The following is a 25,579-nucleotide window of genomic DNA, read 5'->3' on the forward strand; positions in this document are numbered from 1 at the left end:
CACATACCGCCCCAACAGATCCACAGATGATGCAATCTCTATTGCCCTCCACACTGCCCTCTCCCACCTGGACAAGAGGAGCACCTATGTGACAATGCTGTTAATTGACTACAACTCCGCGTTCAACACCTTAGTGCCCCCTAACTAGTAGCCTAGTTATCAATTATCTCTCACTCCTGCACATGGACTCAGTACTGGTACCCTGTGTATGTAGCCTAGTTATCAATTATCTCTCACTCCTGCACATGGACTCAGTACGGGTACCCTGTGTATGTAGCCTAGTTATCAATTATCTCTCACTCCTGCACATGGACTCAGTACTGGCCTCAGTACTAGTCTAGTTATCAATGATCTCTCACCCCTGCACATGGACTCAGTACTGGTCTCGGTACTAGTCTAGTTATCAATTATCTCTTACTCCTGCACATGGACTCAGTACTGGCCTCGGTACTAGCCTAGTTATCAATTATCTCTCACTCCTGCACATGGACTCAGTACTGGTACCCTGTGTATGTAGCCTAGTTATCAATTATCTCTCACTCCTGCACATGGACTCAGTACTGGTACCCTGTGTATGTAGCCTAGTTATCAATTATCTCTCACCCCTGCACATGGACTCAGTACGGGTACCCTGTGTATGTAGCCTAGTTATCAATTATCTCTCACTCCTGCACATGGACTCAGTACTGGTACCCTGTGTATGTAGCCTAGTTATCAATGATCTCTCACTCCTGCACATGGACTCAGTACTGGTACCCTGTGTATGTACCTAGTTATCGTTCCTCATTGTTATTACGTTTCTCTCTGCATGGTTGTGAAGGGCCCGTCAGTAAGCACTTCACTGTTAGTCCACACCTGTTGTTTACCAAGCATTTGATCAAATAAAACTTGGTTTGAAGTCACCGAAATGAATCTGTTTACTGACATGAGACAGAGGGAGTTGCATATCAAGGACAGTGGGAGTGACTGACTGACTAACCTGGGTCCCAAACAACATGTTTGACCAGGGCCCATAGGGTGCCATTTGGGATGCAAACACTGACTGATTGGCTGGATGGCTGACTAACTAAATAGCTGACTGAATAACTAAATATCTGACTGACTGATTGGCTGGCTGGCTAACTAAATAGCTGACTGAATAACTAACTAAATATCTGACTGACTGATTGGCTGGCTGGCTGACTAACTAAATAGCTGACTGAATAACTAACTAAATATCTGACTGACTGATTGGCTGGCTGGCTGACTAACTAAATAGCTGACTGGATAACTAACTAAATAGCTGACTGACTGATTGGCTGGCTGGCTGACTGACTAACTAGCTGACTGGATAACTAACTAAATATCTGACTGACTGATTGGCTGGCTGGCTGACTAACTAAATAGCTGACTGACTGATTGGCTGGCTGGCTGACTAACTAAATAGCTGACTGGATAACAAACTAAATAGCTGACTGGATAACTAACTAAATAGCTGACTGGATAACTAACTAAATAGCTGACTGAATAACTAACTATCTGACTGACTGACTGACTGGCTGGCTGACTAACTAAATAGCTGACTGAATAACTAACTAAATATCTGACTGACTGATTGGCTGGCTGGCTGACTAACTAAATAGCTGACTGAATAACTAACTAAATATCTGACTGACTGATTGGCTGGCTGGCTGACTAACTAAATAGCTGACTGGATAACTAACTAAATAGCTGACTGACTGATTGGCTGGCTGGCTGACTGACTAACTAGCTGACTGGATAACTAACTAAATAGCTGACTGACTGATTGGCTGGCTGACAAACTAAATAGCTGACTGACTGATTGGCTGGCTGGCTGACTAACTAAATAGCTGACTGGATAACAAACTAAATAGCTGACTGGATAACTAACTAAATAGCTGACTGGATAACTAACTAAATAGCTGACTGGATAACTAACTAAATAGCTGACTGGATAACTAACTAAATAGCTGACTGACTGATTGGCTGGCTGACTGACTAACTAAATAACTGACTGGATAACTAACTAAATAGCTGACTGACTGATTGGCTGACTAACTAGCTGACTGGATAACTAACTAAATAGCTGACTGACTAATTGGCTGGCTGGCTGACTGACTAAATAGCTGACTGAACAACTAACTAAATATTTGACTGACTGATTGGCTGGCTAACTAAATAGCTGACTGGATAACTAACTAAATAGCTGACTGGCTGACTGGCTGGCTGGCTAACTAAATAGCTGACTGACTGACTGGCTGGCTGACTAACTAAATAGCTGACTGGATAACTAACTAAATAGCTGACTGGCTGACTGGCTGGCTGGCTAACTAAATAGCTGACTGACTGACTGGCTGGCTGACTAACTAAATAGCTGACTGGATAACTAACTAAATATCTGACTGACTGACTGGCTGGCTGGCAGACTAACTAAATAGCTGACTGGATAACTAACTAAATATCTGACTGACTGGCTGGCTGGCTGACTAACTAAATAGCTGACTGACTGACTGACTGACTGGCTGCCTGGCTAACTAAATAGCTTACTGACTGACTGGCTGGCTGGCTAACTAGATAACAAACTAAATAGCTGACTGGCTGGCTGGCTGTCGACTGACTGACCTGCATTTGATATCGTCAGGCGGGCGGACCAGTTGGCAGGAGGAGCCCAGCTTGGTGAGGACAGAGAAGACCTGTCCCCTCTCCCTCCACACGGCGTCCTCCCCCCCCTCCGACCCGCTGCCACACCACAGCACAGAGAACACGATGTTAGTCAGCAGGTTACACAGCTCCTCCTCTGGCATCTGCTGAAAGGGACCACACACACACACACACCATAATCACAGTTAGACACACAGATACAGTACATCGTGTCGGAGACGGACTAAACCGCGGCGGCATCGGCACAGACGTATTCTAGGATACTGAACCGCTGGTTGGATAGTTTCCTCATTCTCAGCACGACTCTTATCCCTCATCACATTCAGTTGAATAGGAGTCATGTACACTGAGTCACGCTGGTAGAATAGGAGTCATGTACACTGAGCCACGCTGGTTGAATAGGAGTCATGTACACTGAGTCACGCTGGTTGAATAGGAGTCATGTACACTGAGTCACGCTGGTTGAATAGGAGTCATGTACACTGAGCCACACTGGTTGAATAGGAGTCATGTACACTGAGTCACGCTGGTTGAATAGGAGTCATGTACACTGAGTCACGCTGGTTGAATAGGAGTCATGTACACTGAGTCACGCTGGTTGAATAGGAGTCATGTACACTGAGCCACACTGGTTGAATGGGAGTCATGTACACTGAGCCACGCTGGTTGAATAGGAGTCATGTACACTGAGTCACGCTGGTTGAATAGGAGTCATGTACACTGAGCCACGCTGGTTGAATAGGAGTCATGTAAACTGAGTCACGCTGGTTGAATAGGAGTCATGTACACTGAGCCACACTGGTTGAATAGGAGTCATGTACACTGAGCCACGCTGGTTGAATAGGAGTCATGTACACTGAGCCACGCTGGTTGAATAGGAGTCATGTACACTGAGCCACGCTGGTTGAATAGGAGTCATGTACACTGAGTCACGCTGGTTGAATAGGAGTCATGTACACTGAGCCACGCTGGTTGAATAGGAGTCATGTACACTGAGCCACGCTGGTTGAATAGGAGTCATGTACACTGAGTCACGCTGGTTGAATAGGAGTCATGTACACTGAGCCACGCTGGTTGAATAGGAGTCATGTACACTGAGTCACGCTGGTTGAATAGGAGTCATGTACACTGAGTCACGCTGGTTGAATAGGAGTCATGTACACTGAGCCACACTGTTTGAATAGGAGTCATGTACACTGAGCCACGCTGGTTGAATAGGAGTCATGTACACTGAGTCACGCTGGTTGAATAGGAGTCATGTACACTGAGTCACGCTGGTTGAATAGGAGTCATGTACACTGAGCCACGCTGGTTGAATAGGAGTCATGTACACTGAGCCACGCTGGTTGAATAGGAGTCATGTACACTGAGTCACACTGGTTGAATAGGAGTCATGTACACTGAGCCACGCTGGTTGAATAGGAGTCATGTACACTGAGCCACGCTGGTTGAATAGGAGTCATGTACACTGAGTCACGCTGGTTGAATAGGAGTCATGTACACTGAGTCACGCTGGTTGAATAGGAGTCATGTACACTGAGTCACGCTGGTTGAATAGGAGTCATGTACACTGAGTCACGCTGGTTGAATAGGAGTCATGTACACTGAGTCACGTTGGTTGAATAGGAGTCATGTACACTGAGTCACGCTGGTTGAATAGGAGTCATGTACACTGAGTCACGTTGGTTGAATAGGAGTCATGTACACTGAGTCACGCTGGTTGAATAGGAGTCATGTACACTGAGTCACCCTGGTTGAATAGGAGTCATGTACACTGAGCCACACTGGTTGAATAGGAGTCATGTACACTGAGTCACGCTGGTTGAATAGGAGTCATGTACACTGAGCCACGCTGGTTGAATAGGAGTCATGTACACTGAGCCAGGCTGGTTGAATAGGAGTCATGTACACTGAGCCAGGCTGGTTGAATAGGAGTCATGTACACTGAGCCATGCTGGTTGAATAGGAGTCATGTACACTGAGCCACACTGGTTGAATAGGAGTCATGTACACTGAGCCAGGCTGGTTGAATAGGAGTCATGTACACTGAGCCACGCTGGTTGAATAGGAGTCATGCTCACGGGATGCTAATACTTGTGATTTTCTGACACATTTCAGGAGCATTATGGATACGGGACATTACACAAGACACTGGGCTTCATATTCAACACGTTTGTCCAGTTTATTCAAACACCACACAGCATACCTTAGGAATGATCAGGACCAGTGGTTAAAGTTAGGGTTAAGGTTAGGATAACAGTACCAGTGGTTAGGGTTAAGGTTAAGGTTAGGATAACAGTACCTGTGGGTTGGAGGTGTTGGAGATGGTGTCAGCTGCCCGGGGGTCAGTTCCATAGTTGGTGTCGTCCAGCACGTTGGACAGACTGGAGCTCTTCCTGGGTCTCAGAGAGGGGAACGACCGGCTGTGCTCCAGGGGGGAGGGGGTGCCTGCCTGACTACCCCCCACAGGGTTGTGGTTCCATGTTCCCTTCTCACCCCTCATACCCCCCAGCTCCAGCTCAAAGGGTGAGGTGCCGAAGGGGGACAGAGGGTGGTAGAGAGCCTCCTCTTGGGGCCGACCGGAGGGGACGTCCACGGTGTTGGACAGGGATGACGAGCGGCTCCCCTGCTCTACCGAGTCAAACCACTTCAATTGGAGAGAGTCGTCAAAGTCCTTCAACGTGCCTCCACTGCTGTTAGGGGAAGACCGAGAGAGGTCGGAGAAACGCTCGGAGATATTCATCGCTCCCAGGCCCTCGCCGTCTCCCTCCTCCTCCTCTTCATCATCCGGCGAGGTGTAAGGGAGGAAGACGTCTGTGTGAGCGTACTGAGAGTCCTCTATGACCATGCTGTGATCTCTCCTGAGAGGGGAGCAGTTCAACATTTAGTAAGAGTTGTGTGTTAACTGATCTATAGCAGGGATAGAGCTGAACACATGTTAACTGATCTATAGCAGGGGTAGAGCTGAACACATGTTAACTGATCTATAGCAGGGGTAGAGCTGAACACATGTTAACTGATCTATAGCAGGGGTAGAGCTGAACACATGTTAACTGATCTATAGCAGGGGTAGAGCTGAACACATGTTAACTGATCTATAGCAGGGGAAGAGCTGAACACATGTTAACTGATCTATAGCAGGGATAGAGCTGAACACATGTTAACTGATCTATAGCAGGGGAAGAGCTGAACACATGTTAACTGATCTATAGCAGGGGTAGAGCTGAACACATGTTAACTGATCTATAGCAGGGGTAGAGCTGAACACATGTTAACTGATCTATAGCAGGGGTAGAGTTGAACACATGTTAACTGATCTATAGCAGGGGAAGAGCTGAACACATGTTGACTGATCTATAGCAGGGGTAGAGCTGAACACATGTTAACTGATCTATAGCAGGGGAAGAGCTGAACACATGTTAACTGATTTATAGCAGGGGAAGAGCTGAACACATGTTAATTAACTGATCTATAGCAGGGGTAGAGCTGAACACATGTTAACTGATCTATAGCAGGGGTAGAGCTGAACACATGTTAACTGATCTATAGCAGGGGTAGAGCTGAACACATGTTAACTGATCTATAGCAGGGGTAGAGCTGAACACATGTTAACTGATCTATAGCAGGGGTAGAGCTGAACACATGTTAACTGATTTATAGCAGGGGTAGAGCTGAACACATGTTAACTGATCTATAGCAGGGGTAGAGCTGAACACATGTTAACTGATCTATAGCAGGGGTAGAGCTGAACACATGTTAACTGATCTATAGCAGGGGTAGAGCTGAACACATGTTAACTGATCTATAGCAGGGGAAGAGCTGAACACATGTTAACTGATCTATAGCAGGGGAAGAGCTGAACACATGTTAACTGATCTATAGCAGGGGTAGAGCTGAACACATGTTAACTGATCTATAGCAGGGGTAGAGCTGAACACATGTTAACTGATCTATAGCAGGGGTAGAGCTGAACACATGTTAACTGATCTATAGCAGGGGTAGAGCTGAACACATGTTAACTGATCTATAGCAGGGGAAGAGCTGAACACATGTTAACTGATCTATAGCAGGGGTAGAGCTGAACACATGTTAACTGATCTATAGCAGGGGTAGAGCTGAACACATGTTAACTGATTTATAGCAGGGGTAGAGCTGAACACATGTTAACTGATCTATAGCAGGGGTAGAGTTGAACACATGTTAACTGATCTATAGCAGGGGTAGGTAGAGTTGAACACATGTTAACTGATCTATAGCAGGGGTAGGTAGAGTTGAACACATGTTAACTGATCTATAGCAGGGGTAGGTAGAGTTGAACACATGTTAACTGATCTATAGCAGGGGAAGAGCTGAACACATGTTAACTGATCTATAGCAGGGGTAGGTAGAGTTGAACACATGTTAACTGATCTATAGCAGGGGTAGAGCTGAACACATGTTAACTGATCTATAGCAGGGGTAGAGCTGAACACATGTTAACTGATCTATAGCAGGGGTAGAGCTGAACACATGTTAACTGATCTATAGCAGGGGAAGAGCTGAACACATGTTAACTGATCTATAGCAGGGGTAGAGCTGAACACATGTTAACTGATCTATAGCAGGGGAAGAGCTGAACACATGTTAACTGATTTATAGCAGGGGTAGAGCTGAACACATGTTAACTGATCTATAGCAGGGATAGAGCTGCACACATGTTAACTGATCTATAGCAGGGGTAGGTAGAGTTGAACACATGTTAACTGATCTATAGCAGGGGTAGGTAGAGCTGCACACATGTTAACTGATCTATAGCAGGGGTAGGTAGAGCTGAACACATGTTAACTGATCTATAGCAGGGATAGAGCTGCACACATGTTAACTGATCTATAGCAGGGGTAGGTAGAGTTGAACACATGTTAACTGATCTATAGCAGGGGTAGGTAGAGTTGAACACATGTTAACTGATCTATAGCAGGGGTAGGTAGAGTTGAACACATGTTAACTGATCTATAGCAGGGGAAGAGCTGAACACATGTTAACTGATCTATAGCAGGGGAAGGGCTGAACACATGTTAACTGATCTATAGCAGGGGTAGAGTTGAACACATGTTAACTGATCTATAGCAGGGGAAGAGCTGAACACATGTTAACTGATCTATAGCAGGGGTAGAGCTGAACACATGTTAACTGATCTATAGCAGGGGTAGAGCTGAACACATGTTAACTGATCTATAGCAGGGGTAGAGCTGAACACATGTTAACTGATCTATAGCAGGGGAAGAGCTGAACACATGTTAACTGATCTATAGCAGGGGTAGAGCTGAACACATGTTAACTGATCTATAGCAGGGGTAGAGCTGAACACATGTTAACTGATTTATAGCAGGGGAAGAGCTGAACACATGTTAACTGATTTATAGCAGGGGAAGAGCTGAACACATGTTGACTGATCTATAGCAGCGGTAGAGCTGAATCCAGAAACTATCTTGTTTATTGTCCAGAAATATAAAATATCACATAAGTTATTATTGATTCCCAACTTTTCGAATCGATACAGATTCCCTCAATCGACTAATGGAACTCATCCGTACCTGAGAGGGGGGCGGGAGGGGTCCAGGGAGCTGTGGGTGCTGGAGCCTGCCAGGGAGGGACCGCGAGACTCATAGGACTCCTTCATATAGAGCTTAGTTAACACATCCTGCCAGCCTGGCTGACGGGCCAGCTGACGAACATAGTCCTCATTGTCATAGATCAGGTAGAAGAGCTGGGAGAAGGAGAGAGAGAGGAGCGATGGAGAGAGAGAGAGAGACAGGGAGAGAGAGAGAGCGAGAGAGAGAGAGAGAGAGAGAGAGAGAGAGAGAGAGAGAGAGAGAGAGAGAGAGAGAGAGAGGACCGATGGAAAGAGAGAGAGAGAGAGAGAGAGAGAGAGAGAGAGAGAGAGAGAGAGAGAGAGAGAGCGATGGAGAGAGAGAGAAGCAATGGCGAGAGAGAGGGGGAGAAGGCAAGGGAGAGAGCAGGGGAAGGAGAGAGAGAGAGGAGAGAAAGACAAAAACAGGGAACAATCAAGCCTTTAGCTGCCCAATAGTCTATACCTGTAGCTGCCCAATAGTCTATACCTGTAGCTGCCCAATAGTCTATACCTGTAGCTGCCCAATAGTCTATACCTGAGGCTGCCCAATAGTCTATACCTCTAGCTGCCCAATATACCTCTAGCTGCCCAATAGTCTATACCTGAGGCTGCCCAATAGTCTATACCTGAGGCTGCCCAATAGTCTATACCTCTAGCTGCCCAATATACCTCTAGCTGCCCAATAGTCTATACCTCTAGCTGCCCAATAGTCTATACCTCTAGCTGCCCAATAGTCTATACCTCTAGCTGCCCAATAGTCTATACCTCTAGCTGCCCAATAGTCTATACCTCTAGCTGCCCAATAGTCTATACCTCTAGCTGCCCAATAGTCTATACCTCTAGCTGCCCAATAGTCTATACCTCTAGCTGCCCAATAGTCTATACCTCTAGCTGCCCAATAGTCTATACCTCTAGCTGCCCTATAGTCTATACCTCTAGCTGCCCTATAGTCTATACCTGTAGCTGCCCAATAGTCTATACCTCTAGCTGCCCAATAGTCTATACCTCTAGCTGCCCAATAGTCTATACCTCTAGCTGCCCAATAGTCTATACCTTTATCTTCAATTGTACTATACTTAGTAATGACCTGAGAGAATGTGACGATATACAGTGGAGGGGAAAGAGGACAGTGGAGGGGAAAGAGGACTAGATTAGGGGAAAGAGGACTAGAGGAAGGGAAAGAGGCTAGGGAAAGAGGACTAGAGGCTAGGGAAAGAGGACTAGAGGCTAGGGAAAGAGGACGAGAGGAAGGGAAAGAGGACGAGAGGAAGGGAAAGAGGACTAGAGGAAGGGAAAGAGGACTAGAGGCTAGGGACAGAGGACTAGAGGAAGGGAAAGAGGATGAGAGGAAGGAAAAGAGGACGAGAGGAAGGGAAAGAGGACTAGAGGAGGGGAAAGAGGACTAGAGGTGGGGAAAGAGGACTAGAGGTGGGGAAAGAGGACTAGAGGTGGGGAAAGAGGACTAGAGGTGGGGAAAGAGGACTAGAGGAGGGGAAAGAGGACTAGAGGAGGGGAAAGAGGACTAGAGGTGGGGAAAGAGGACTAGAGGTGGGGAAAGAGGACTAGAGGTGGGGAAAGAGGACTAGAGGTGGGGAAAGAGGACTAGAGGTGGGGAAAGAGGACTAGAGGTGGGGAAAGAGGACTAGAGGAGGGGAAAGAGGACTAGAGGAAGGGAAAGAGGATGAGAGGAATGGAAAAAGGACTAGAGGAGGGGAAAGAGGACTAGAGGTGGGGAAAAAGGACAGTGGAAGGGAAAGAAGATTAGAGTAGGTAAGGACTGACCTTGCGACAGATGTCCAGACGGACAGTGAGCTCAGCACGATGGGACAGATGGACCACAGCCAGCAGGTCTCTGAAGTTAGGAGTGGCATCTACACAAAACAATGACAATCAGATGTACACAGTAAAGTATATCCCCAATAGATATACATACTATAGGAACCTCAAGAGTCAACAGTTGAAGTCGGAAGTTTACATGCACTAAGTTGACTGTGCATTCAAACAGCTTGGAAAATTCCAGAAAATTATGTCATGGCTTTAGAAGCCTCTGATAGGGTAAATGACACCGCTTGAGTCAATTGGAGGTGTACCTGTGGATGTATTTCAAGGCCTACCTTCAAACTCAGTGCCTATTTGCTTGACATCATGGGAAAATCAAAAGAAATCAGCCAAGACCTCAGAAAAACAATTGTAGACCTCCACAAGTCTGGTTCATCCTTGGGAGCAATTTCCAAATGCCTGAAGGTACCACGTTCATCTGTACAAACAATAGTACCCAAGTATAAACGCCATGGGACCATGCAGCCATCATACTGCTCAGGAAGGAGACGTGTTGGAGTGGCTATCACCAAGCCCTGACCTCAATCCTATAGAAAATTTGTGGGCAGAACTGAAAAACGTGTGCGAGCAAGGAGGCCTACAAACCTGACTCAGTTACACCAGCTCTGTCAGGAGGAATGGGCCAAAATTCACCCAACTTATTATGGGAAGGTTGTGGAAGGCTACCTGAAATGTTTGACCGAAGTTAAACTATTTAAAAGGCAATGCTACCAAATACACTCAATTAGTATGTAAACTTTTGACCCACTGGGAATGTGATGAAAGAAATAAAAGCCAAAATAAATCAATCTCTCTATTATTATTCTGACATTTCACATTCTTAAAATAAAGTGGTGATCCAAACAGACCTAAAACTAATAATTTAATAATAATAATTATTAGTAGGATTAAATGTCAGGAATTGTGAAAAACTGAGTGTATATGGCTAAGGTTTATGTAAACTTCCGACTTCAACTGTACATACTATAGGAACAACAAGGAGGGGGGTTATACGCAGTAAAATATATCCCTTATAGATATACATACTATAGGAACAACAAGGAGAGGGGTTAAACACAGTAAAATATATCCCCTATAGATATACATACTATAGGAACAACAAGGAGGGGGGTTATACGCAGTAAAATACATCCCTTATAGATATACATACTATAGGAACAACAAGGAGAGGGGTTAAACACAGTAAAATATATCCCTTATAGATATACATACTATAGGAACAACAAGGAGAGGGGTTATACGCAGTAAAATATATCCCCTATAGATATACATACTATAGGAACAACAAGGAGGGGGGTTATACGCAGTAAAATATATCCCCTATAGATATACATACTATAGGAACAACAAGGAGAGGGGTTAAACACAGTAAAATACATCCCCTATAGATATACATACTATAGGAACAACAAGGAGGGGGGTTATACGCAGTAAAATATATCCCCTATAGATATACATACTATAGGAACAACAAGGAGAAGGGTTGTAGTTGAGACTGTTTCATGTTGACATTTCAGCTCTAAAGCCTTTCTGAAGACTAGCCATCAATACAAGAACAAAATGCAGTGTAAAAGGATGACTACAGAAAAACAGACCTGACATTTTTATGACATTTTTTATTGAACCTTTATTTAACCAGGTAGGCCAGTTGAGAACACATTGTTATTTACAATGACGGCCTACCCCTGCCAAACCCGGACGATGCTGGGTCAATTGTGAGCCGACTTATGGGACTCCCAATCACGGCCGGATGTGATACAGCCTGGATTCGAACGAGGGACTGAGATGCAGTGCCTTAAACTGCTGCGCCACTCGGGAGCCCCTATTAAATGGATCCTTTTAAATGGACTCTTTACTTCGCAACGACATCATGAACATCCTCCCTCCTTCCTCTCAGTATTCCTCTGTCTGTCCCTCTCAGAGGATGTGTTCCAAATGTTGATTTATTTGATTTATTTCACCTTTATTTAACCAGTTGGGCCAGTAGAGAACAAGTTCTCATTTACAACTGCGACCTGGCCAAGATATAGCAAAGCAGTGCTACAAAAACAACAACACAGAGTTGTTGACACCCAAATGGCACCCTAGTCCCTATATAGTGCAATACTTTTGACCAAAGCCCTATGAGAACCCTAGTCCCTATAGAGTGCACTACTTTTGACAGGGCACAATGGGCCCTGGTAGTTTACTAGACTGTATAAAGGGAATGGGGCTCCATTTGGGACACGACCAGAGGCTATATTTGAGGCCTACCTGTAGCGAGGACCTGCTCGTAAAGACAGCGCACGGTGGTCATGGTTACGGGGACGTCTCCTAGAAAACAAACAAGACCCAGGTATCCAAAATCCTTCAACTTGACACGTTGCTTGGCGCGCTCAGACACTCGTTCACTCTTCAGGATCTTGTACAGAACCTGCGTCAATGACCAAGGGGAGAGCAGGAGATGAACAACAACACTGACCTACGGCTCAGATAAACTAGGAAAGATGGGGATTGTGAATTGAGTGTATGACTAGGTAACACTATGAACATAGAATGGCTATAGTTGCAGTATCTTTGGTAAATTCCCCAACATGCACAGGTTTTCCAGAAGTCCTGGTTGGAGGATTCCAGATTTCCTGCTTACCTCAGCAGTGGCCAAAATACTGACTGACAGAGGGTCTAATACGTGGTGGTGTGGTGGTGTGATGGTGGTGTGATGGTGTGATGGTGGTGTGGTGGTGAGATGTTGGTGTGATGTTGGTGTGGTGGTGAGATGTTGGTGAGATGGTGGTGGTAGTGTAATATGGTGGTAGTGTGATGTGGAGGTGGTGGTAGTGTGATGTGGTGGTGGTGGTAGTGTGATGTGGAGGTGGTGGTAGTGTGATGTGGAGGTGGTGGTAGTGTGATGTGGAGGTGGTGGTAGTGTGATGTGGTGGTAGTGTGATGTGGTGGTGGTGGTAGTGTGATGTGGTGGTGGTGGTAGTGTGATGTGGAGGTGGTGGTAGTGTGATGTGGAGGTGGTGGTAGTGGTAGTGTGGTGGTGGTAGTGTAATATGGTAGGAGTGTGATGTGGTGGTGGTGGTAGTGTGATGTGGTGGTAGTGTAATATGGTAGGAGTGTGATGTGGTGGTGGTGGAAGTGTGATGTGGTGGTGGTGGTGTAATGGTGTGGTGGTGTAATGGTGTGGTGGTGTAATATGGTGTGGTGGTGTAATGGTGTGGTGTGGTGTAATATGGTAGTGGTAGTGTGATGTGGTGGTGGTGTGATGTGGTGGTGGTGGTGGTAGTGTGATGTGGTGGTGGTGGTAGTGGTGGTAGTGTGATGTGGTGGTGGTAGTGTGATGTGGTGGTGGTGGTGGTAGTGTGATGTGGTGGTGGTGGTAGTGTGATGTGGTAGTGGTGGTGGTAGTGTGATGTGGTGGTGGTGGTGGTGGTGGTGTGATGTGGAGGTGGTGGTAGTGTGATGTGGAGGTGGTGGTAGTGTGATGTGGTGGTAGTGTGATGTGGTGGTGGTGGTAGTGTGATGTGGAGGTGGTGGTAGTGTGATGTGGAGGTGGTGGTAGTGTGATGTGGAGGTGGTGGTAGTGTGATGTGGAGGTGGTGGTAGTGTGATGTGGAGGTGGTGGTAGTGGTAGTGTGGTGGTGGTAGTGTAATATGGTAGGAGTGTGATGTGGTGGTGGTGGTAGTGTGATGTGGTGGTAGTGTAATATGGTAGGAGTGTGATGTGGTGGTGGTGGAAGTGTGATGTGGTGGTGGTGGTGTAATGGTGTGGTGTGGTGGTGTAATGGTGTGGTGGTGTAATATGGTGTGGTGGTGTAATGGTGTGGTGGTGTAATATGGTGTGGTGGTGTAATGGTGTGGTGTAATATGGTAGTGGTAGTGTGATGTGGTGGTGGTGTGATGTGGTGGTGGTGGTAGTGTGATGTGGTGGTGGTAGTGGTGGTAGTGTGATGTGGTGGTGGTAGTGGTAGTGTGATGTGGTGGTGGTGGTAGTGTGATGTGGTAGTGGTGGTGGTAGTGTGATGTGGTGGTGGTAGTGTGATGTGGTGGTGGTGGTAGTGGTGGTGGTGTGATGTGGTGGTGGTGGTGGTGGTAGTGTGATGTGGTGGTGGTGGTGGTGGTAGTGTGATGTGGTGGTGGTGGTGGTGGTAGTGTGATGTGGTGGTGGTGGTGGTGGTAGTGTGATGTGGTGGTGGTGGTGGTAGTGTGATGTGGTGGTGGTGGTGGTAGTGTGATGTGGTGGTGGTGGTAGTGTGATGTGGTGGTGGTGGTGGTAGTGTGATGTGGTGGTGGTGGTGGTAGTGTGATGTGGTGGTGGTGGTGGTAGTGTGATGTGGTGGTGGTGGTGGTAGTGTGATGTGGTGGTGGTGGTGGTAGTGTGATGTGGTGGTGGTGGTAGTGTGATGTGGTGGTGGTGGTAGTGTGATGTGGTGGTGTAATGGTGTGGTGGTGTAATATGGTGTGGTGGTGTAATGGTGTGGTGTAATATGGTGGTGGTACTGCGATGTGGTGGTGGTAGTGTGATGTGGTGGTAGTGTGATGTGGTGGTGGTGGTAGTGTGATGTGGAGGTGGTGGTAGTGGTAGTGTGGTGGTGGTGCTAGTGTGGTGGTGGTGGTGGTAGTGTGATGTGGTGGTGGTGCTAGTGTGGTGGTGGTGGTGGTGGTAGTGTGATGTGGTGGTGGTGGTAGTGTGATGTGGAGGTGGTGGTAGTGGTAGTGTGGTGGTGGTGGTGGTAGTGTGATGTGGTGGTGGTAGTGTGATGTGGTGGTGGTAGTGTGATATGGTGGTAGTGTGATGTGGTGGTGATGGTAGTGTGATGTGGTGGTGGTGTGATGTGGTGGTAGTGTAATGTGGTGGTAGTGTGATGTGGTGGTGGTGTGATGTGGTAGTAGTGTGATGTGGTGGTGGTGGTCGTGTGATGTGGTGGTAGTATGATGTGGTGGTGGTGGTAGTGTGATGTGGTGGTGGTAGTGTGATGTGATGGTAGTGTGGTGGTGGTGGTAGTGTGATGTGGTGGTGGTAGTGTGATGTGATGGTAGTGTGGTGGTGGTGGTAGTGTGATGTGATGGTAGTTGTAGTGGTGGTGGTGCTAGTGTGGTGGTGGTGGTGTGATGCAGCAGACTGACTCACCCTGAAGACTCTCTCCCTGACCTCATCTCCAAAGCTGGGTTTGAGCAGCAGACAGTAGAGCTGTTCTACTCCCCACTCCAACAGTACAGCCTGGACCTGCTCTCTGGGAGGGCTGCTCCTCAACAGACTGTAAACCACATCTAACGCACTCACCACCTGATGGAGAGAGAGAGAGAGAGAGAGAGAGAGAGAGAGAGAGAGAGAGAGAGAGAGAGAGAGAGAGAGAGAGAGAGAGAGAGAGAGAGAGAGAGAGAGAGAGAGAGAGAGAGAGAGAGAGAGAGAGAGAGAGAGAGAGAGAGAGAGAGAGAGAGAGAGAGAGAGAGAGAGAGAGAGAGAGAGAGAGAGAGAAGGAGGGGTTGAGAGAGAGAAGAGAGAGAGAGAGGGAGAGAGAGAGGGTGAGAGGAGGGTTGGGGAGAGTAAGTGATTGGGATGAATATAGGGAGTGGAGAGAGAAATAGGGGAAAGGGGAGAGGGTAAGAGAGAGGTAGGGTGGAGAGGGGTGGGGAAAGAGAGTGAGAGGGGGGAGAAAAGAGGATGGTGAGAGTAAGTGATGGGAGTAAAAATAGAGGAGAGTTAGGAGGTTGAGAAGAGGGGACGTAGAGGTGGGAGATTGAGAAGAGGGAACGTGGAGGTGGGAGGTTGAGAAGAGGGAACGTGGAGGTGGGAGGTTGAGAAGAGGGAACGTGGAGGTGGGAGGTTGAGTAGAGGGGAGATAGCAGAGGATAGAAAGCAAAGAGGGAGGGAGGGAGGGAAAGAGAGGGAGGAGACATGTGAGTGGAATTATAGGGTTGAAGAAAGGACAGGGTTAGATCCAGGAGTAAGCATGTCTCCGTTAGCGTGCGTACCTGCTGCTCTTCTCCTATAGCCAGTGTGTAGGCCAAGATGCTGTGGAGCTCTTCAGCAGTAGGACACTTGAGGAGGAAGTCTCTCAGCAGAGAGAACAGAGAGATCTGAACAGTCTGCTTTTCATCAGACAGAGGACTGCCATCTTTCTCCACACTGAGAGCACACAGAGATGAACTAATCAGATTATGGACATATGGAGGCATACAAACAACAGTGACGTCAACATGTACATACATCTATCATACATTTTTTTACCATCTACATGGGAGGCTATCATTTTTAAGAAGCATAGATAACTCACAATTAATCATTTGTTCCATCAAGATTATGATTACCACAGTAAAGGGTTGTTGAGGTACCTGTAGTGTAAATGTTGAGGTACCTGTGTAGTGTAAAGGGATGTTGAGGTACCTGTGTAGTGTAATGCGTTGTTGAGGTACCTGTGTAGTGTAATGTGTTGTTGAGGTACCTGTAGTGTAAATGTTGAGGTACCTGTGTAGTGTAAAGGGATGTTGAGGTACCTGTAGTGTAAAGGGATGTTGAGGTACCTGTGTAGTGTAAAGGGATGTTGAGGTACATGGAGTGTAAATGTTGAGGTACCTGTGTAGTGTAAAGGGATGTTGAGGTACATGGAGTGTAAATGTTGAGGTACCTGTAGTGTAAAGGGATGTTGAGGTACCTGTAGTGTAAAGGGATGTTGAGGTACCTGTAGTGTAAAGGGATGTTGAGGTACCTGGAGTGTAAAGGGATGTTGAGGTACCTGTAGTGTAAAGGGATGTTGAGGTACCTGGAGTGTAAAGGGATGTTGAGATACCTGTGTAGTGTAAAGGGATGTTGAGGTACCTGTGTAGTGTAAAGGGATGTTGAGGTACCTGGAGTGTAAAGGGATGTTGAGGTACCTCGAGTGTAAAGGGATATTGAGGTACCAGTCGTGTAAATGTTGAGGTACCTGTCGTGTAAATGTTGAGGTACCTGTGTAGTGTAAAGGGATGTTGAGGTACCTGTCGTGTAAATGTTGAGGTACCTGTAGTGTAAGGGATGTTGAGGTACCTGTAGTGTAAAGGGATGTTGAGGTACCTGGAGTGTAAAGGGATGTTGAGGTACCTGTAGTGTAAATGTTGAGGTACCTGTCGTGTAAATGTTGAGGTACCTGTGTAGTGTAAAGGGATGTTGAGGTACCTGTCGTGTAAATGTTGAGGTACCTGTAGTGTAAGGGATGTTGAGGTACCTGTAGTGTAAAGGGATGTTGAGGTACCTGGAGTGTAAAGGGATGTTGAGGTACCTGTAGTGTAAATGTTGAGGTACCTGTCGTGTAAATGTTGAGGTACCTGTGTAGTGTAAAGGGATGTTGAGGTACCTGTCGTGTAAATGTTGAGGTACCTGTAGTGTAAGGGATGTTGAGGTACCTGTAGTGTAAAGGGATGTTGAGGTACCTGTAGTGTAAAGGGATGTTGAGGTACCTGTAGTGTAAATGTTGAGGTACCTGGAGTGTAAAGGGATGTTGAGGTACCTGTGTAGTGTAAATGTTGAGGTACCTGTAGTGTAAGGGATGTTGAGGTACCTGTAGTGTAAAGGGATGTTGAGGTACCTGTAGTGTAAATGTTGAGGTACCTGGAGTGTAAAGGGATGTTGAGGTACCTGTAGTGTAAATGTTGAGGTACCTGGAGTGTAAAGGGATGTTGAGGTACCTGTAGTGTAAAGGGATGTTGAGGTACCTGTAGTGTAAATGTTGAGGTACCTGGAGTGTAAAGGGATGTTGAGGTACCTGTAGTGTAAATGTTGAGGTACCTGGAGTGTAAAGGGATGTTGAGGTACCTGTAGTGTAAAGGGATGTTGAGGTACCTGTAGTGTAAATGTTGAGGTACCTGGAGTGTAAAGGGATGTTGAGGTACCTGTAGTGTAAAGGGATGTTGAGGTACCTGTAGTGTAAATGTTGAGGTACCTGGAGTGTAAAGGGATGTTGAGGTACCTGTAGTGTAAATGTTGAGGTACCTGGAGTGTAAAGGGATGTTGAGGTACCTGTAGTGTGTCCGTATGGTATCCAGGATGTACTGCACTCCATACTTCTTCCTCATGCGCTGCTTCCCATCCTTGATCACAGACGACAGGTACTGGACATGACCTTCACAGACAACACATCAATATGAGGTACTGAACATGGCCTTCACAGACAACACATCAATATAAGGTACTGGACATGACCTTCACAGACAACACATTAATATGAGGTACTGGACATGACCTTCACAGACAACACATCAATATAAGGTACTGGACATGACCTTCACAGACAACACATTAATATGAGGTACTGGACATGGCCTTCACAGACAACACATCAATATAAGGTACTGGACATGACCTTCACAGACAACACATCACACACATTGGGTGTGTCCCGAATGGCACCCTATTCCGTATTTAAGGCACGACCAAAAGTAGTGGTGCACTATATAGGGAATAGGGTGTTATTTAGGACACAAGTCCTTCACTACTATGTTATTGACAATGCAGTCTGAAAATGTACCACTGGAAAACAGCATTGATTTATATGATGTCGCGAGTACAGACTTACATCCTGGAGGGCATTGATTCATACAGTATTAGTGGGTTATAGTTAGGATAATATATTCCCTCTGTACCAAAGGGTTATGTCTCAGTCTGTCTCCAGAAGTCCCTGGGCTACATGCATATGAAAGGGGCAGAGTTAGCTTTGACAGAGCTTCTACATGCATATGAAAGGGGCAGAGTTAGCTTTGACAGAGCTTTACATGCATATGAAAGGGGCAGAGTTAGCTTTGACAGAGCTTATACATGCATATGAAAGGGGCAGAGTTAGCTTTGACAGAGCTTTACATGCATATGAAAGGGGCAGAGTTAGCTTTGACAGAGCTTCTACATGCATATGAAAGGGGCAGAGTTAGCTTTGACAGAGCTTTACATGCATATGAAAGGGGCAGAGTTAGCTTTGACAGAGCTTCTACATGCATATGAAAGGGGCAGAGTTAGCTTTGACAGAGCTTCTACATGCATATGAAAGGGGCAGAGTTAGCTTTGACAGAGCTTCTACATGCATATGAAAGGGGCAGAGTTAGCTTTGACAGAGCTTCTACATGCATATGAAAGGGGCAGAGTTAGCTTTGACAGAGCCGACCAAAGTCTGTTGATACTGGGATAGTCTTGCACACTGTAGGGACGACACGCTAGACATAACCCTCCCAGATCTGTTTGTGCTTTAGCCAACAACTGCTCTGATGTTCAAAGGCCTACAGAACTGGCAACCAGGCTATAATGCCTGACTGCTCTTACCCAAACACACAGCGAAGTGGCTGTTGCTCCAGATGTGGAAGTCGACTGGCTACCAGGCTATAATGCCCGACTGCTCTTACCCAAACACACAGCGAAGTGGCTGTTGCTCCAGATGTGGAAGTCGACTGGCTACCAGGCTATAATGCCCGACTGCTCTTACCCAAACACACAGCGAAGTGGCTGTTGCTCCAGATGTGGAAGTCGACTGGCTACCAGGCTATAATGCCTGACTGCTCTTACCCAAACACACAGCGAAGTGGCTGTTGCTCCAGATGTGGAAGTCGACTGGCTACCAGGCTATAATGCCTGACTGCTCTTACCCAAACACACAGCGAAGTGGCTGCTGCTCCAGATGTGGAAGTCGACTGGCTACCAGGCTATAATGCCCGACTGCTCTTACCCAAACACACAGCGAAGTGGCTGTTGCTCCAGATGTGGAAGTCGACTGGCTACCAGGCTATAATGCCTGACTGCTCTTACCCAAACACACAGCGAAGTGGCTGCTGCTCCAGATGTGGAAGCCTACTGGCTACCAGGCTATAATGCCTGACTGCTCTTACCCAAACACACAGCGAAGTGGCTGTTGCTCCAGATGTGGAAGTCTACTGGCTACCAGGCTATAATGCCTGACTGCTCTTACCCAAACACACAGCGAAGTGGCTGTTGCTCCAGATGCGGAAGTCAAATAGCAGGTGTTGGTAGAGCTGCAGGAGCAACGGACTGTTCTCCTCACTGGATACCTGCTCCAACAGGAACTGACACGCCATCAGAACAGACATATCCATCATACTACCTGGGACCTAGGAGAAGGAGATGGGAGAGGGAGAGCGAGATGGGGTAGCGTAGAGAGACGGGGGAGGGAGAGAGAGAGAGGGAAGGGGGAGGGAGAGAGAGAGATGGGGGAGAGGGAGAGACAGGAGAGGGAGAGAGAGAGAGAGAAGGGGGAGGGAGAGAGAGAGACGTGGGAGGGAGAGAGAGATGAGATTGGCTACTTTCACAGAAATGTGCTTCTCATAACATGCTCCATGTAACACGACAAGAGTACAAGATCAAAAAAGGAGACAAGATGTACAAGTGTTTGTTCTGTTTACCTGTCCTACTGTAGGGAGAATCAGAGGAACCAAGGTGTGTTTGTTCTGTTTATCTGTCCTACTGTAGGGAGAATCAGAGGAACCAAGGTGTGTTTGTACTGTTTATCTGTCCTACTGTAGGGAGAATCAGAGGAACCAAGGTGTGTTTGTTTACCTGTCCTACTGTAGGGAGAATCAGAGGAACCAAGTTGTGTCTGTACTGTTTATCTGTCCTACTGTAGGGAGAATCAGAGGAACCAAGGTGTGTTTGTTTACCTGTCCTACTGTAGGGAGAATCAGAGGAACCAAGGTGTGTTTGTTTATCTGTCCTACTGTAGGGAGAATCAGAGGAACCAAGGTGTGTTTGTTCTGTTTATCTGTCCTACTGTAGGGAGAATCAGAGGAACCAAGGTGTGTCTGTACTGTTTATCTGTCCTACTGTAGGGAGAATCAGAGGAACCAAGGTGTGTTTGTTCTGTTTATCTGTCCTACTGTAGGGAGAATCAGAGGAACCAAGGTGTGTCTGTACTGTTTATCTGTCCTACTGTAGGGAGAATCAGAGGAACCAAGGTGTGTCTGTACTGTTTATCTGTCCTACTGTAGGGAGAATCAGAGGAACCAAGGTGTGTTTGTTCTGTTTATCTGTCCTACTGTAGGGAGAATCAGAGGAACCAAGGTGTGTCTGTACTGTTTATCTGTCCTACTGTAGGGAGAATCTGAGGAACCAAGGTGTGGTTGTTCTGTTTATCTGTCCTACTGTAGGGAGAATCAGAGGAACCAAGGTGTGTCTGTTTACCTGTCCTACTGTAGGGAGAATCAGAGGAACCAAGGTGTGTCTGTACTGTTTATCTGTCCTACTGTAGGGAGAATCAGAGGAACCAAGGTGTGTTTGTTCTGTTTATCTGTCCTAATGTAGGGAGAATCAGAGGAACCAAGGTGTGGTTGTTCTGTTTATCTGTCCTACTGTAGGGAGAATCAGAGGAACCAAGGTGTGTCTGTACTGTTTATCTGTCCTACTGTAGGGAGAATCAGAGGAACCAAGGTGTGTTTGTTTACCTGTCCTACTGTAGGGAGAATCAGAGGAACCAAGGTGTGTCTGTACTGTTTATCTGTCCTACTGTAGGGAGAATCAGAGGAACCAAGGTGTGTCTGTACTGTTTATCTGTCCTACTGTAGGGAGAATCAGAGGAACCAAGGTGTGTTTGTTTACCTGTCCTACTGTAGGGAGAATCAGAGGAACCAAGGTGTGTTTGTTTACCTGTCCTACTGTAGGGAGAATCAGAGGAACCAAGGTGTGTCTGTACTGTTTATCTGTCCTACTGTAGGGAGAATCAGAGGAACCAAGGTGTGTTTGTTCTGTTTATCTGTCCTACTGTAGGGAGAATCAGAGGAACCAAGGTGTGTCTGTTCTGTTTATCTGTCCTACTGTAGGGAGAATCAGAGGAACCAAGGTGTGTCTGTACTGTTTATCTGTCCTACTGTAGGGAGAATCAGAGGAACCAAGGTGTGTCTGTTTACCTGTCCTACTGTAGGGAGAATCAGAGGAACCAAGGTGTGTCTGTACTGTTTATCTGTCCTACTGTAGGGAGAATCAGAGGAAACAAGGTGTGTCTGTACTGTTTATCTGTCCTACTGTAGAGAGAATCAGAGGAACCAAGGTGTGTCTGTACTGTTTATCTGTCCTACTGTAGGGAGAATCAGAGGAACCAAGGTGTGTTTGTTCTGTTTATCTGTCCTACTGTAGGGAGAATCAGAGGAACCAAGGTGTGTCTGTACTGTTTATCTGTCCTATTGTTGTTTATCTGTCCTATTGTAGGGAGAATCAGAGGAACCAAGGTGTGTCTGTACTGTTTATCTGTCCTACTGTAGGGAGAATCAGAGGAACCAAGGTGTGTTTGTTTACCTGTCCTACTGTAGGGAGAATCAGAGGAACCAAGGTGTGTTTGTTTACCTGTCCTACTGTAGGGAGAATCAGAGGAACCAAGGTGTGTTTGTTTATCTGTCCTACTGTAGGGAGAATCAGAGGAACCAAGTTGTGTCTGTACTGTTTATCTGTCCTACTGTAGGGAGAATCAGAGGAACCAAGGTGTGTTTGTTTACCTGTCCTACTGTAGGGAGAATCAGAGGAACCAAGGTGTGTTTGTTTATCTGTCCTACTGTAGGGAGAATCAGAGGAACCAAGGTGTGTTTGTTCTGTTTATCTGTCCTACTGTAGGGAGAATCAGAGGAACCAAGGTGTGTCTGTACTGTTTATCTGTCCTACTGTAGGGAGAATCAGAGGAACCAAGGTGTGTCTGTACTGTTTATCTGTCCTACTGTAGGGAGAATCAGAGGAACCAAGGTGTGTCTGTACTGTTTATCTGTCCTACTGTAGGGAGAATCAGAGGAACCAAGGTGTGTTTGTTCTGTTTATCTGTCCTACTGTAGGGAGAATCAGAGGAACCAAGGTGTGTTTGTTTACCTGTCCTACTGTAGGGAGAATCAGAGGAACCAAGGTCAAATGACTAAGTCGGGTAAAACTGTCTGTCGTTGAGGAAGTCACTCTCAACGTGACATGGTGTGTGTCAGTGTGGTACTATGACTGGGAGTCACTGTGTGTGTATGAGGGGTGTGCGTGTGAGGGGTGTGAGTGTGTGTGTGTGTGTTGTGTTTGTATGCGTGTCTGCGAGTGCGTCTGTGTGTGTGTGTGTGTGTGTGTGTGTAGGGGTAATTGTGTGGGATCGTTAGAGCAGGGTTTCCTGCTCAGCCCAGCAGTCATATATACCCTCATATCCTTTCACACCACCAGCCCCCCTTCCTCTACGCTCCTAGAAACCTCCTCTGGAATGTACTGTAGGATGATGATGGCTCTGGTCATTAGCTACTATAGTACTGTAGGATGATGATGGCTCTGGTCTGGTCATTAGCTACTACAGTACTGTAGGATGATGATGGCTCTGGTCTGGTCATTAGCCACTGTAGGATGATGATGGCTCTGGTCTGGTCATTAGCCACTGTAGGATGATGATGGCTCTGGTCATTAGCTACTACAGTACTGTAGGATGATGATGGCTCTGGTCATTAGCTACAACAGTACTGTAGGATGATGATGCTCTGGTCTGGTCATTAGCTACGACAGTACTGTAGGATGATGATGGCTCTGGTCTGGTCATTAGCTACTACAGTACTGTAGGATGATGATGGCTCTGGTCTGGTCATTAGCTACGACAGTTCTGTAGGATGATGATGCTCTGGTCTGGTCATTAGCTACTACAGTACTGTAGGATGATGATGGCTCTGGTCTGGTCATAAGCTACTGTAGGATGATGATGGCTCTGGTCTGGTCATTAGCTACTACAGTACCGTAGGATGATGATGGCTCTGGTCTGGTCATTAGCTACTACAGTACTGTAGGATGATGATGGCTCTGGTCTGGTCATTAGCTACGACAGTACTGTAGGATGATGATGGCTCTGGTCTGGTCATTAGCTACTACAGTACTGTAGGATGATGATGGCTCTGGTCATTAGCTACTACAGTACTGTAGGATGATGATGGCTCTGGTCATTAGCTACTACAGTACCGTAGGATGATGATGCTCTGGTCTGGTCATTAGCTACTACAGTACTGTAGGATGATGATGGCTCTGGTCTGGTCATAAGCTACTGTAGGATGATGATGGCTCTGGTCTGGTCATTAGCTACTACAGTACTGTAGGATGATGATGCTCTGGTCTGGTCATTAGCTACGACAGTACTGTAGGATGATGATGGCTCTGGTCTGGTCATTAGCTACTACAGTACTGTAGGATGATGATGGCTCTGGTCTGGTCATTAGCTACGACAGTTCTGTAGGATGATGATGCTCTGGTCTGGTCATTAGCTACTACAGTACTGTAGGATGATGATGGCTCTGGTCTGGTCATAAGCTACTGTAGGATGATGATGGCTCTGGTCTGGTCATTAGCTACTACAGTACCGTAGGATGATGATGGCTCTGGTCTGGTCATTAGCTACTACAGTACTGTAGGATGATGATGGCTCTGGTCTGGTCATTAGCTACGACAGTACTGTAGGATGATGATGGCTCTGGTCTGGTCATTAGCTACTACAGTACTGTAGGATGATGATGGCTCTGGTCATTAGCTACTACAGTACTGTAGGATGATGATGGCTCTGGTCATTAGCTACTACAGTACCGTAGGATGATGATGCTCTGGTCTGGTCATTAGCTACTGTAGGATGATGATGGCTCTGGCTCTGGTCTGGTCATTAGCTACTACAGTACTGTAGGATGATGATGCTCTGGTCTGGTCATTAGCTACTACAGTACCGTAGGATGATGATGCTCTGGTCTGGTCATTAGCTACTGTAGGATGATGATGGCTCTGGTCTGGTCATTAGCTACTACAATATCGTAGGATGATGATGGCTCTGGTCATTAGCTACTACAGTACTGTAGGATGATGATGGCTCTGGTCATTAGCTACTACAGTACCGTAGGATGATGATGCTCTGGTCTGGTCATTAGCTACTGTAGGATGATGATGGCTCTGGCTCTGGTCTGGTCATTAGCTACTACAGTACTGTAGGATGATGATGCTCTGGTCTGGTCATTAGTAACTACAGTACTGTAGGATGATGATGGCTCTGGTCTGGTCATTAGCTACGACAGTACTGTAGGATGATGATGGCTCTGGTCTGGTCATTAGCCACTACAGTACTGTAGGAGGACGATGGCTCTGGTCTGGTCATTAGCTACTACAGTACTGTAGGATGATGATGGCTCTGGTCTGGTCATTAGCTACTACAGTACTGTAGGATGATGATGGCTCTGGTCTGGTCATTAGCCACTACAGCACTGTAGGAGGATGATGGCTCTGGTCTTGTCATTAGCTACTACAGTACTGTAGGATGATGATGGCTCTGGTCTGGTCATTAGCCACTACAGTACTGTAGGATGATGATGGCTCTGGTCTGGTCATTAGCTACTATGGATACACATCTACACACAATAACATGACCCAGGTTTTAGCTGCTACTTAAATCTAAGTCATTCCCATTGTTTACTGACAGTATCCTAGTGAACATGGCTCCTATAATGGGCCAGTACCCTAGTGAACATGGCTCCTATAATGGGCCAGTATCCTAG

General features: G+C 46.5%; 2 protein-coding genes across 2 annotated transcripts in view; one reads left to right on the plus strand and one right to left on the minus strand.

The window, feature by feature from the left end:
* LOC135519807 (neurobeachin-like protein 2) overlaps positions 1-25,579 on the plus strand; it is a 190,046-nt gene that overhangs the window by 71,913 nt on the left and 92,554 nt on the right.
* LOC135521295 (neurobeachin-like protein 2) overlaps positions 1-25,579 on the minus strand; it is a gene marked incomplete at its 3' end in the record, with an annotated part of 60,370 nt that overhangs the window by 17,566 nt on the left and 17,225 nt on the right. The window contains 9 exon segments of the mRNA XM_064947214.1: positions 2,623-2,807; positions 4,964-5,522; positions 8,235-8,407; positions 10,055-10,143; positions 12,365-12,524; positions 15,225-15,380; positions 16,070-16,223; positions 18,090-18,192; positions 20,020-20,179. Coding sequence (XP_064803286.1) covers positions 2,623-2,807; positions 4,964-5,522; positions 8,235-8,407; positions 10,055-10,143; positions 12,365-12,524; positions 15,225-15,380; positions 16,070-16,223; positions 18,090-18,192; positions 20,020-20,179 — 1,739 coding nt within the window.

The sequence above is a fragment of the Oncorhynchus masou genome, chromosome 29, assembly GCF_036934945.1.
Source record: "Oncorhynchus masou masou isolate Uvic2021 chromosome 29, UVic_Omas_1.1, whole genome shotgun sequence".
Lineage (NCBI taxonomy): Eukaryota > Metazoa > Chordata > Actinopteri > Salmoniformes > Salmonidae > Oncorhynchus > Oncorhynchus masou.